The sequence below is a fragment of the Haliotis cracherodii genome, unplaced genomic scaffold, assembly GCF_022045235.1.
Source record: "Haliotis cracherodii isolate W230 unplaced genomic scaffold, xgHalCrac1.p SCAF_9, whole genome shotgun sequence".
NCBI lineage: Eukaryota > Metazoa > Mollusca > Gastropoda > Lepetellida > Haliotidae > Haliotis > Haliotis cracherodii.
The window spans coordinates 59713602-59726160 of record NW_027266343.1 but is presented as its reverse complement, the minus strand read 5'-3'; the positions used below and the strand labels follow the sequence as shown (position 1 = coordinate 59726160).

The window sequence follows — 12559 nt, the reverse complement described above, 5'->3', positions numbered from 1 at the left end:
ACGTTAAGTCAATGGGGTCAATTGTTTTTAGAATGAAACAATGCTAATTAATGACATTTAGCTTATTGACTTGATAAAAACATGGCAAAGCATGACACGATAACTGAGTTTCATCTGCATATCAAGTCATCAACCGAACGTCATGCCAACTTGAAATTTAACATATAATTGAAACATTTAATACAAATTTATAAACACAATATGATTTTCATTGCACCCAATTCGCCGCTGTTCCCACATAAAGAAGAAGCAAGCAGTGGGTATTCCGGGTATTGTTCGGGTATAGGGAAGCTCCAATAGGTCCAGGTGCTGGGGCAAGCGCTGACACATTCCTTTACGGGTGTCAGTTTACAACACATAATGTGGCGTTCGCATCATGCACGTTACAACAACAGGAAAAAGATGACGGTATCTTCCAACTGTCATGGCGGTGGCTAGGAATCAGGACCAACCGGTGAGGCGATTCATCTAAATTCAAATCAGCTCAACCCCTGGTGAGCGTAACAATACTGCCACACATTAAGCGCCATCTACATATAGACTCACATAGTCTGGAGACACGTCCCCGTGAACGCTGTTGTCAACCCGACCACGTTGTTGTGTCGTATCAGTGATCGGTTAGGCCAATGAATGTATCCGTTGCATCAGGTCTTTTGGGAAGGTGTTGTGCTACCTTTTAGTCAAAGATGTTTGTCCAGGATTGTGCACTATGTGGTGTAGATTTGGGGCACGAGGGATAAAATTGCTTTACACCACATAGTAGTGGTTGTTGTAGTAGAAGTAGTAGAAATAGTGGTCGTAGTAGTTGTTATAGTAGTAGTAGTAGTAGTAGTAGAGTAGTGCCTCACGACCACGTCACCCCTGCCCCAAAACCACGTCACCCCTGCCCCACGACCATGTCACCCCTGCCCCACGACCACGTCACCCTTGCTCCACGACCACGTCACCCTTGCCCAACGACGTCACCCTTGCTCCACGACCACGTCACCCTTGCCCCACGACCACGTCACCCCTACCCCACGACCACGTCACCCCTGCCCAACGACAACGTCACCCCTGCTCCACGACCACGTCACGCCTGCCCCACAACCACGTCACCCTTGCTCCATGACCACGTCACCCTTGCTCCACGACCACGTCACGCCTGCCCCACGACCACGTCACCCCTGTTCCACAACCACGTCACCCTTGCTCCACGACCATGTCACCCCTGCCCCACGACGTCACCCTTGCCCAACGACCACGTCACGCCTGCCCCACGACAACGTCACCCCTGTCCCACGACCATGTCACCCTTGCCCCACGACCACGTCATGCCTGCCCCACGACCACGTCACGCCTGCCCCACGACCATGTCACTCCTGCCCCACGACCACGTCACGCCTGCCCCACAACCACGTCACGCCTGCCCCACGACCACGTCACGCCTGCCCCACGACCACGTCACGCCTGCCCCACGACCACGTCACGCCTGCCCCACAACCACGTCACGCCTGCCCCACGACCACGTCACGCCTGCCCCACGACCATGTCACCCCTGCCTCACGACAACGTCACGCCTGCCCCACGACCATGTCACCCCTGCTCCACGACCATGTCACCCCTGCTCCACGACCACGTCACCTCTGCCCCACGACCACGTCACCCCTGTCCCACGACCACTTCACCCTTGCCCCACGACCACGTCACCCTTGCTCCACGACCACGTCACCCCTGCCCCACGACCACGTCACCCTTGCCCCACGACCACGTCACCCCTACCCCACGACCACGTCACGCCTGCCCCACGACCACGTCACCCCTGCCCCACAACCACGTCACCCTTGCTCCACGACCACGTCACCTCTGCCCCACGACCACGTCACCCTTGCCCCACGACCACGTCACCCCTACCCCACGACCACGTCACCCCTGCCCCACGACCACGTCACCTGTGCCCCGTGACCACGTCACATTTGCCCAACGACCACATCACCCCTGCCCCACGACCACGTCACCCCTGCCCCACAACCTAAATATAAAGGGATATAAAGGGTCCTCATACCTTGTACTGTGATTGGCCAGACGTTGAAAGCTTGCCATTAGATTTCATTTACAAGGGGCTGGTAATCCGTAGTTCCTTGTCGCTCGTTAGTCATCCTTTAGCAGCTCGTGTCTGTTTCCTCAACGTGTTCTGCAGCTGTTGTGTCAAAGACAAAGCGTCCTGAAAGGATGAAACTGTTGAAACGAAAATGAGGACAAAACTATCATCTCACCAGTTGCCTCCCTATGGCCATGGTGATATACATGGCTGAACACACCTTCGTGGATGCTAATCTGTGCTGAGACCGTGAATCAAAGGACAAGAAACAACGCCAAGACCATTGATCATGAATAAATACACTACTAGAATACTGCCACAGGCTGAATATGTTCGCCAGATAAAAGAAAGATTATTCATATGCAAAAGAAATATGTTAGATTTTATCAGGCAGTGATGGAGAAGCACCATGACACATGTTTATCAAACATAAGTTGTCACTGAAAAAGTGAAAATGGCGTGGCAAGTACAATTGTTACAGTAAACTGTTTTCGAAAAATTGAAATTGTTGCAGATAGTGACTGAACTGTATTGATAAAAAAAGAAAAGCTGTTAAAACATTACTTTATTATTATTAAATAAAGCGACAAAACCCTTTCCATCTTCAATAGAAATCTCTGGATAAAGCAGAGGCTAATGTATTCGGACTATATCATGAGCACGTGTTTATGAATCACTATCAAATAGTGAGGAGCGTATCCTGCTCCACCATTCTGGCGCCCGTCACAAACACATGCAAATGCAGGTTAATTGTTCACCTGAAAAAACATGGGAACATATGGTACTAGTCAAAATTGGGATTTGCTTTGGACATTATTTTTGTCACTGATGCGTCAAATTTCGAAATGTCCTCAACATGTCTACCATAAAACGTTTTGAAAGCTTTACTGAGGCCTTGAATGTTGCAACCTTGATCAAACAACTTCTGAGCAATAGTCGTATGACGCTCTTTGAAATCTGGGTAGAAAGAGTATACCCGATTGTATCTAAAAAATTAAATGTGAAATGCGAACACCAAAGGCTGGAGCTGCTGGAATATTGCTCATCAGGAAGGAGAAGTCGTTCCTCGTGTCGTACAGTCTTGTGGAGATTGTTTTGAATATAAAGAAAGTCCTTCCTTGATTGTATTAAAGAATATGGTTACTAGTAGTCTTTGAGACATTGATTTGTAAGTACATTGCTGGACCCAGCAATATATCTCTCTTTGTAGGGATTTATATTGAGCTTTGGAATCCAGTACGAAAGAGGAATGGACATGTCAAATCTAAAGGTGATGGTACTGATGCATTTTTTTGGCAGATTTCTTCCTCGGTTAACATACAGGCCTTACATATGGCATTATTTGATATGTCATTTATACCAAGTTCTTTGATCAAACAATTAATGTAATGATGCTTACATATAACGGTTATGTTATTTGATGCCTTGTCGGTGGGAAACTACAACTTTTTAATGTAGGGCGGCCAGACCTTGGATGATAGCTGGCTGGGACAGAATGGGTTTATTCCAATTCTGTTTCGTCTCTTTTTCGCCCTGACTTAACACAATCTGAAACACCTTCACCAGGTTCTCCTTGTCTTTCCGCACATTGTTGGGCGTATTCTTTGACAGCATCAATAGTGATTTTAAAGTTGTGATCCCAATTGGTAGGACGTTGCTCACGGTATTTTGGTTTATATTTGAATAACTGACGAAGGTTATTATTGTCAATCATAGAAAATCACCTGTAATTATACGACCTACAGATTGAGAGAGCAGTAGGATGAGGTGCCAAGTCCACCTTTTGCAACACATTCCTTTAATTGAACAACCTGAATGAAACCGTGTTCGTATAGGAAAATGAAATTGTTGGTGGTTCCTGAAATTTGAAAGACATTTTGGGAAACTCATTTTTTCTGACAATGTTCTTTATATTTAAGGCATCTATTCCTTTTTTGCAAATTTCAAATTCAAGAACATGATTTCTGTGTTTGTTTTAGCGGAGTCTGTTTCAAAGCGATATCAAGAATTATACTTACATAATCGCAGATAGACTCATACAGGAACTATGATAATGTAGTTAACTATGTAGCTATGACGATGGATCAGAAATAATCATACTGACCACACGTAGATAACTACAGGTGATGATAGTGTGTGTTTGTTGTTTAACGCTGCATTTAGCAGTACATAGTCGAGTCAGACCAGACACTCCAGTGATTGATATAACGAGCAACATCCTACGTCATCGGGGAAAGATGTTCATTCAGTCGTCTCTTACGACCAACGTGAGCTGCTGGTGACCTGTTCAAACCCGTAATACCCCGGCGGCTGTGTCAAGATAAGGCAGGTTATGTTTCAACATATTCCACAGTTCATTCATTTCTAATTTCTATCTAAGTAGACAGTGCAAGGTGGCATAATGGTTTTTTTAAATAATAGATTGGAGAGGGGGAGAGAATGGCGGAGAGGGAGTGAGACACAGAAAGAGACACATAGAGAGAGGACGTGAGAGAGGACGTGAGAGAAAGAGGGAGGAAGAGGTGTGGAACGAAGGTTCCGGCCACTATCCTTTGGTTTACTACATGAAGATATGTGAAAGACATGAGATATCAATGTACTCCATTTGATCAAACACAGCCTAACTATCAATGTACTCCACGTGATCAAACACCGCCTAGCTATCAATGTACTCCATGTGATCAAACACCGCCTAGCTATCAATGTACTTCATCTGATCAAACACAGCCTAGTTATCAATGTACTTCATGTGATCAAACACAGCCTAGTTATCAACGTACTCCACGTGATCAAACACAGCCTACCTATCAATGTACTTCATGTGATCAAACACCGCCTAGCTATCAATGTACTCCACGTGATCAAACACAGCCTAGTTATCAATGTACTTCATGTGATCAAACACAGCCTAGTTATCAATGTACTCCACGTGATCAAACACAGCCTACCTATCAATGTACTCCATGTGATCAAACACCGCCTAGCTATCAATGTACTTCATGTGATCAAACACCGCTTAGCTATCAATGTACTCCACGTGATCAAACACAGCCTAGTTATCAATGTACTCCTTGTGATCAAACACAGCCTAGTTATCAATGTACTCAATGTGATCAAACACCGCCTAGCTATCAATGTACTTCATGTGATCAAACACAGCCTACCTATCAATGTTCTCCATGTGATCAAACACCGCCTACCTATCAATGTACTCCTTGTGATCAAACACCGCCTACCTATCAATGTACTCCATGTGACCAAACACAGCCTACCTATCAATGTACTCCATGTGATCAAACACCGCCTACCTATCAATGTACTCCATGTGATCAAACACCGCCTACCTATCAATGTACTCCATGTGATCAAACACCGCCTACCTATCAATGTACTCCACGTGATCAAACACAGCCTAGTTATCAATGTACTCCATGTGATAAAACTCCACCTAGTTATCAATGTACTCCATGTAATCAAACACCGCCTAGTTATCAATGTACTCCACGTGATCAAACACAGCCTAGCTATAAATGTACTCCATGTGATCAAACACCGCTTAGCTATCAATGTACTCCATGTGATCAAACACCGCTTAGCTATCAATGTACTCCATGTAATCAAACACCGCCTAGCTATAAATGTACTCCATCTACTCAAACACAGACTGGTTTTTATATTCTCCGTGATTAAACAGACTAGCTACGTATAGCCATGCTTTCATTCTCTTTAAATGGTTTTATAATCATGTTCCCCAAAACGGGCAAGATCTTGATTGTAACACCTCAGAACTGCGGGTTGCCTATATTTTGAAAATAGCATTATAGATAACATCTTATCAATGCCCAAATCTTGGAACTTATACCAACAACAGCGTCCATAGGCTACTTATAGTTACAAATTACATCAATGTCAGACAGGCCATGGTAATTCTCTCTACAATAACGCAAGCATACCAAACCTAATGTTTAATTATCTGAAATGTCAAACAGGAATTACAATGCAAGAAGGTTGTTACTGAAACATAAAATCGTCCGACACAAAAGACAGATCAAATCTGATACGAAATAGGATTTCTTGGGAGCATGACTACCTATATATGTCATGATAAGGGGCCACAACAAGTCAGTGTCATGCAACAGTATAGCTTTAAGTTACACATTGACCGCATTCAATTGAAGGAGACTTTTTGTGTACTCGCACCAAGTGGCCTCGAAATGATTATAAATCTAGCGCTTACAGGTATATAAGTTAAGAACGCAATCTTTTCGATATTGGTGTTTATAGACACATGCTAAACCAAGTGCTGTATAAATTAGCATTAGCTATGTGCATAAGGAATGCCGCACTTTGGGGACGTAATGTAAAGTCTGAAAGTTCAAATATTGGTTAACGTGAGAGTGTTGATATTATTAAAAGGTACAAAATCTTGTATTATTCGATTGACTGACAATGAATCCCGCTCATACATGACGTCTATGTTAAACATCGTACATGGGTACATGTGTTAGTATGTCCAAATACATATTTGAAACAAACTTACACGTGTTACAGTTAGCTTAGTTTATAGCACCCAGTTACATAAATATGTCTTTAATGTTGGTGGTTATGTAAATCAATACTTCTAAAGGAGGGTCAGGAAGTACGCTTCAAGACACACGTTACACTCAATGTACAGGTCAAATTCATGAATTTAAAATCCAAATTATTAAAAGTGTATGGCAAAGGCGTCGTGGCGTATGCCATGGGAACTAGACATTGCGTTCGTATTCACAGATAGGCTAAGTATACTTCATATAAGCGCACGTTAATGTCTCACTGATGAGACAGACAGCTATACTCATAATTTCAATGTATTGTATCTCAATCTAAAGCTGTTTGTAACGATATTAACCATGTCCACCTTTTCATAGGGTGATACCCCATTTACGGTGTCCCCCGCCGTGATATTGCTGGAATATTGCTAAAAGCGGCGTAAAACCATACTCACTCACTCACTCACTCATAGGGTGATACATGTCATGTCATAGTCCCTGTCACGCTATATGTTTGGTTACAATTTACAGTTTCGTCACGATATAGCTAAAATATTGCCGTTGGACGTTAAATGTTAACTCACTCACTTTTAAGACAAAATTGGACTGTGTCCGTTATAACATCATTGTTAAGCCGAGATATAGGGTGGCGTTGGGCAGTGGTTGTTGACAGGTAATTTAATGAATTTATTTATGTAGTATAAAATTATATATTATCAATTCGTTCACGTGCGCGTATTTCCCGATTTTCAGGAGGTACATCTACAGCCAGCCCTGGGGAGACACAACATTGAATACAACTGTCTTTGTCATGCCAAGATCGTGTGACTTGGAGCAGGAAGGATTTCTTTTGTAGTTGAGATAAAGTGCGATATAAATATGTATTTATTTCTAATACTAGTATTAACTATGTAAATGGAAGAAAAGCGCAAACACTATTCAGTCAGACTAACTCTATTTCTACTACTGTAAAAGACAATTACAAGGACAATTACCTATCGCCTTGGAGCAAACTGATTTATTTGGTTTGATTAATAGTGCGATATAAATATGTCATGTGTGTATTCAACATGAACTTGGATACGGTTATAGAAAACATATCAATTAGTAATACCTCGCATTACGGACATACTTGCGTGTCCATCTGTCCTGATATACACGTTTACGGAAGAACAATGATAGTCTTTAGACGACATACATGCCGTGTTATGGAAGTGAGCATGTATAAGGTCAAGGAACGAGATGTAACAAGGCTATCCCCTGTCACAGATAACACCCTCGCACGAACCTTTCAAGCTGAGACGTTATGCCATACTTCAACTCTGACGAGAGCTTCTCGGCACTAAATCAACCAAGCATTGTTTCTTACAAACTCCCTTAAGAAATTAATAGGCGAACTTGGACGCCCAAGGATTTATCGGCCATAAAAGGCCTGGTCTCCGTCGTCGCATAATCCTTGGGCTTGACTACAATTTGCTAACTGTCAAGTCTGTCAACATTGGCGTCATCAGTAACGACCCTTGAGGTTATTTTTCAAACTTACGGAGTTTGGATGGTGTAAAAATGTTGTAAGTAGGCTTCCAAATAACAGGTTAGTTCCTTATGTAATCTAAGCTTTGTGTTTATCGTTTACACATTTCCCAAAGAAGTAACGTATGTGGACCTCGTGTGGTTGTAATTTTATGTAATATATTTCAAAAAATACATGTTACATTAACAACAAATGTGTTAAGATTTGACACGCAGAAACGGTTTTCCACTTTGTGCGACATATGTAATATATCTGTTAATAACATTTTGCATAAGACTATAATGTTACAAAATGTAGTCTCAAATGTTTTAAGTTAAAGCAATGTGGGTTATAGCTAATATTTACTAGTGATATAAACATATATTAGCAGCTGATATTGACACGTGCTTTTCAAGATACTCGAACATGTGTATTCTAATGTCTAATAATTTTGTCGTTAACTACATGGTTATAGGATATAAAATACAAACGGCCCCTTCCCTCAGTGTGCCAATGCCTTCAGCTTGACGTCTGTCTCAAAGGGGAGTTCCACGACTGAGCTTTAAGTTCATTGCCTTGTGTTGCAGTGTTTAGGATAATGTTCCACTGATGGGGCAGGATACGTTCACCTCAACGAGAACACCTGGTGTCATCACTATTTAATAGTGAATCATAAACACATGCTTAAGATATAGTCGGAGTCGTACCATGAACCCGGCTTTTAGAAGCGATTTCTTTATATAATGTGGGGTCATTCTTACAGTAATATGTATCAATCTCTATAATGTGGGGCCATGCTTACAGTAATATGTTGTAATGTATATAATCTGTGGCCATGTTTACAGTAATGTGTAGTAATGTCTATAATGTGGGGCCATGTTTACAGTAATGTGTAGTAATGTATATAATCTGTGGCCATGTTTACAGTAATGTGTAGTAATGTATATAATGTAGGGCCATGTTTACAGTAATGTGTAGTAATGTATATAATCTGTGGCCATGTTTACAGTAATGTGTAGTAATGTATATAATCTGTGGCCATGTTTACAGTAATGTGTAGTAATGTATATAATCTGTGGCCATGCTTACAGTAATATGTATCAATGTTTATAATGTGGGGCCATGCTTACAGTAATGTGTATCAATGTATATAATGTGGGGCCATGCTTACAGTAATGTGTATCAATGTCTATAATGTGGGGCCATGCTTACAGTAATGTGTATCAATGTATATAATGTGGGGCCATGCTTACAGTAATGTGTATCAATGTCTATAATATGGGGCCATGCTTACAGTAATATGTATCAATGTATATAATGTGGGGTCATGTTTATAGTAATATGTATCAATGTATATAATGTGGGGCCATGTTTACAGTAATATGTATCAATGTATATAATGTGGGGCCATGCTTACAGTAATGTGTAGTAATGTATATAATGTGGGGCCATGTTTACAGTAATATGTATCAATGTATATAATGTAGGGCCATGTTTACAGTAATGTGTAGTAATGTATATAATGTGGGGCCATGCTTACAGTAATATGTATCAATGTATACAATGTGGGGCCATGCTTACAGTAATGTGTATCAATGTATATAATGTGGGGCCATGCTTACAGTAATATGTATCAATGTATATAATGTAGGGCCATGCTTACAGTAATATGTATCAATGTATATAATGTGGGGCCATGCTTACAGTAATGTGTATCAATGTATATAATGTGGGGCCATGCTTACAGTAATGTGTATCAATGTATATAATGTAGGGCCATGCTTACAGTAATGTGTATCAATGTATATAATGTGGGGTCATGTTTATAGTAATATGTATCAATGTATATAATGTGGGGCCATGCTTACAGTAATGTGTATCAATGTATAGAATGTGGGGCCATGCTTACAGTAATGTGTATCAATGTATATAATGTGGGGCCATGCTTACAGTAATGTGTATCAATGTATATAATGTGGGGCCATGTTTACAGTAATGTGTAGTAATGTCTATAATGTGGGGCCATGCTTACAGTAATATGTATCAATGTATACAATGTGGGGCCATGTTTACAGTAATGTGTATCAATGTATACAATGTGTGGCCATGTTTACAGTAATATGTATCAATGTATACAATGTGTGGCCATGTTTACAGTAATGTGTATCAATGTATATAATGTAGGGCCATATTTACAGTAATATGTATCAATGTATATAATGTGGGGCCATGCTTACAGTAATGTGTATCAATGTATATAATGTAGGGCCATGCTTACAGTAATGTGTATCAATGTATATACTGTGGTGCCATGCTAACCGTAATGTGTATCAATATATATAATGTAGGGCCATATTTACAGTAATATGTATCAATGTATATAATGTGGGGCCATGCTTACAGTAATGTGTATCAATGTCTATAATGTGGGGCCATGCTTACAGTAATGTGTATCAATGTATATAATGTGGGGCCATATTTACAGTAATATGTATCCATGTATATCCTCGATTACCCAGTATATTACGTCTCCATTCTCTTCTGATAAGTAACCTGGACCTTTTCGCCACCTTCCTTTTGATTCCGATCCGTACAAGATGAGGCTAAATAATGGTTTCATACTGACGGATGTTCTGTGCGAAGTTAGTGATAGGGGCCATGACGATGGTGACTTCACTTCATGAATCTATGAAGGTAAGTGCGTCAAGGGTGACACTGGATAATCGAGAATGTGTTTTGTCGTTTATATTTACAGGACAAGACAAGGTTACCCTTCTCCCGAACACGTGGTGTCATCACTCAAAGCATCAAGTGATCCATTCATATCATTTCGACCGCTATTTCCCCAATTTCACCCAAAGGAATCTGTTTCGTCAGATAATCGAGACTGGTTATTCTCTGGCGTTGACGTTTTATATTTAAAACAACCCTGTGGCGTCATGGATATTTATTTCAAAGCTGAATTGGGTCCATATTGGTTTATGTTTTCAGTTTTTTTTCTTTTTTAGTCCAAATTAAAAATGAGAAAAGGAAAGGCAGATCCAGACCATTTGGCAGGATGGTGTACGTCTTTCAGGATTTCCCCTCGTAGCAATTTCCAAAACGGAAGACTTACGCGATTTCTTTTCCTTGTGTTTTTTTTAATTCAGCTGTCAACTGTTGGGAATCAATAACGTGCAACCACATTGCTACATAAAATTTAGGAATCAAATCTGAAATGAACAAGTTGCACTAAAAGATGACAAATAGCCCTATATGTACACAGCCCACCTGACCCGCCAACATCAAGGAGAAGTTCTAGTTTATGGTGTGAACACCTATGTATAGTCCGTTCAATTGCGTTGATCAGGGGTGCTTGCATACATATTGCTTTGTAAGAGAAATACAAACGTTCCGTTATAAATCTATCACTGGCGTTTACCAATGTACTATTAGAAAGATGTCCTTATACTGAAATTGTTTTCATCTTATTGGAATACGGTGACATAATAGCCCTAGATTAAGAAACACAAATAAATAACATAGTGTTGTACTTTTGTAACGTTTCGCGAATTGTCCAAATCTCATAAACATTTAATGTCCTTTTTTGCGAGCTCTTTGTTTCGATTTTATTTTGCACGGATTAACCCCAGGTAACCATGCCCTAGTGATTGACGTATAGTGGACAGGGGTGGTCCAGGTGTCTAAGGCACCGCAGTCCGCTGTGCGTCTCACAGTCGTGCCAGAAACCCAAGATCGTGGGATCAAATAATGTATTCGCCCTTATTTGGTTTCTGGATTTGTCAGCACCATACCTACAGTCGTGGGTTTCACCAAAGTGGTAAGACCTGCGTTTCTTCAGGCTGTCCTCGCACACCAAAGTACCAAGCTGTGATGATAGAAATATTGTTCAAAGAGGCGTTTAACGCAACTCCCTCATAAATAAATTAAGTGACCTGGTCGTTGGTGGGTAAAGGTGGTCAAGTGTTCTAACACATGCGCTACGACTGGCGTAAGTCTGTGATAAACTATGGGAGTTGCGGTCACCCTAGCGCCATGACTGGCGTAAGTCTATGCTAAAGTATTCGAGTTGCTGTCACCTTGGCGCTACGACTGGCGTACGACTATGCTAAAGTTTTGGAGTTGCGATCACCTTGGTGCTACGACTGGCGTACGACTATGCTAAAGTTTTGGAGTTGCGATCACCTTGGCGCTACGACTGGCGTACGACTATGCTAAAGTTTTGGAGTTGCGATCACCTTGGCGCTACGACTGGCGTACGACTATGCTAAAGTTTTGGAGTTGCGATCACCTTGGTGCTACGACTGGCGTATGTCTATGCTAAAAATGTCTATTTCAGATACTAGATGTTAGTCTAGCCGCGATGAAGCAATTACAGTTGAAAGCGGCATTAGAAGCTATTTCGCTCATAGCAATCTGTTTGGCCCTGGATGTATC

At 41.4% G+C, this 12559-nt stretch overlaps 1 protein-coding gene across 1 annotated transcript; it reads left to right on the top strand.

Moving 5' to 3' along the window:
- The first annotated feature begins 896 nt into the window (after positions 1–896).
- LOC139452017 (uncharacterized) lies at positions 897–2015 on the top strand. Its single transcript, XM_071233295.1, has one exon. The coding sequence runs from the start codon at positions 897–899 to the stop codon at positions 2013–2015; it is 1119 nt and encodes a 372-aa protein (XP_071089396.1).
- Positions 2016–12559: the final 10544 nt, after the last annotated feature.

Bases quoted from the DNA above. Each gene is read 5' to 3' on its own strand.
- LOC139452017 (XM_071233295.1), top strand. From the start codon at position 897: ATGTCACCCCTGCCCCACGACCACGTCACCCTTGCTCCACGACCACGT.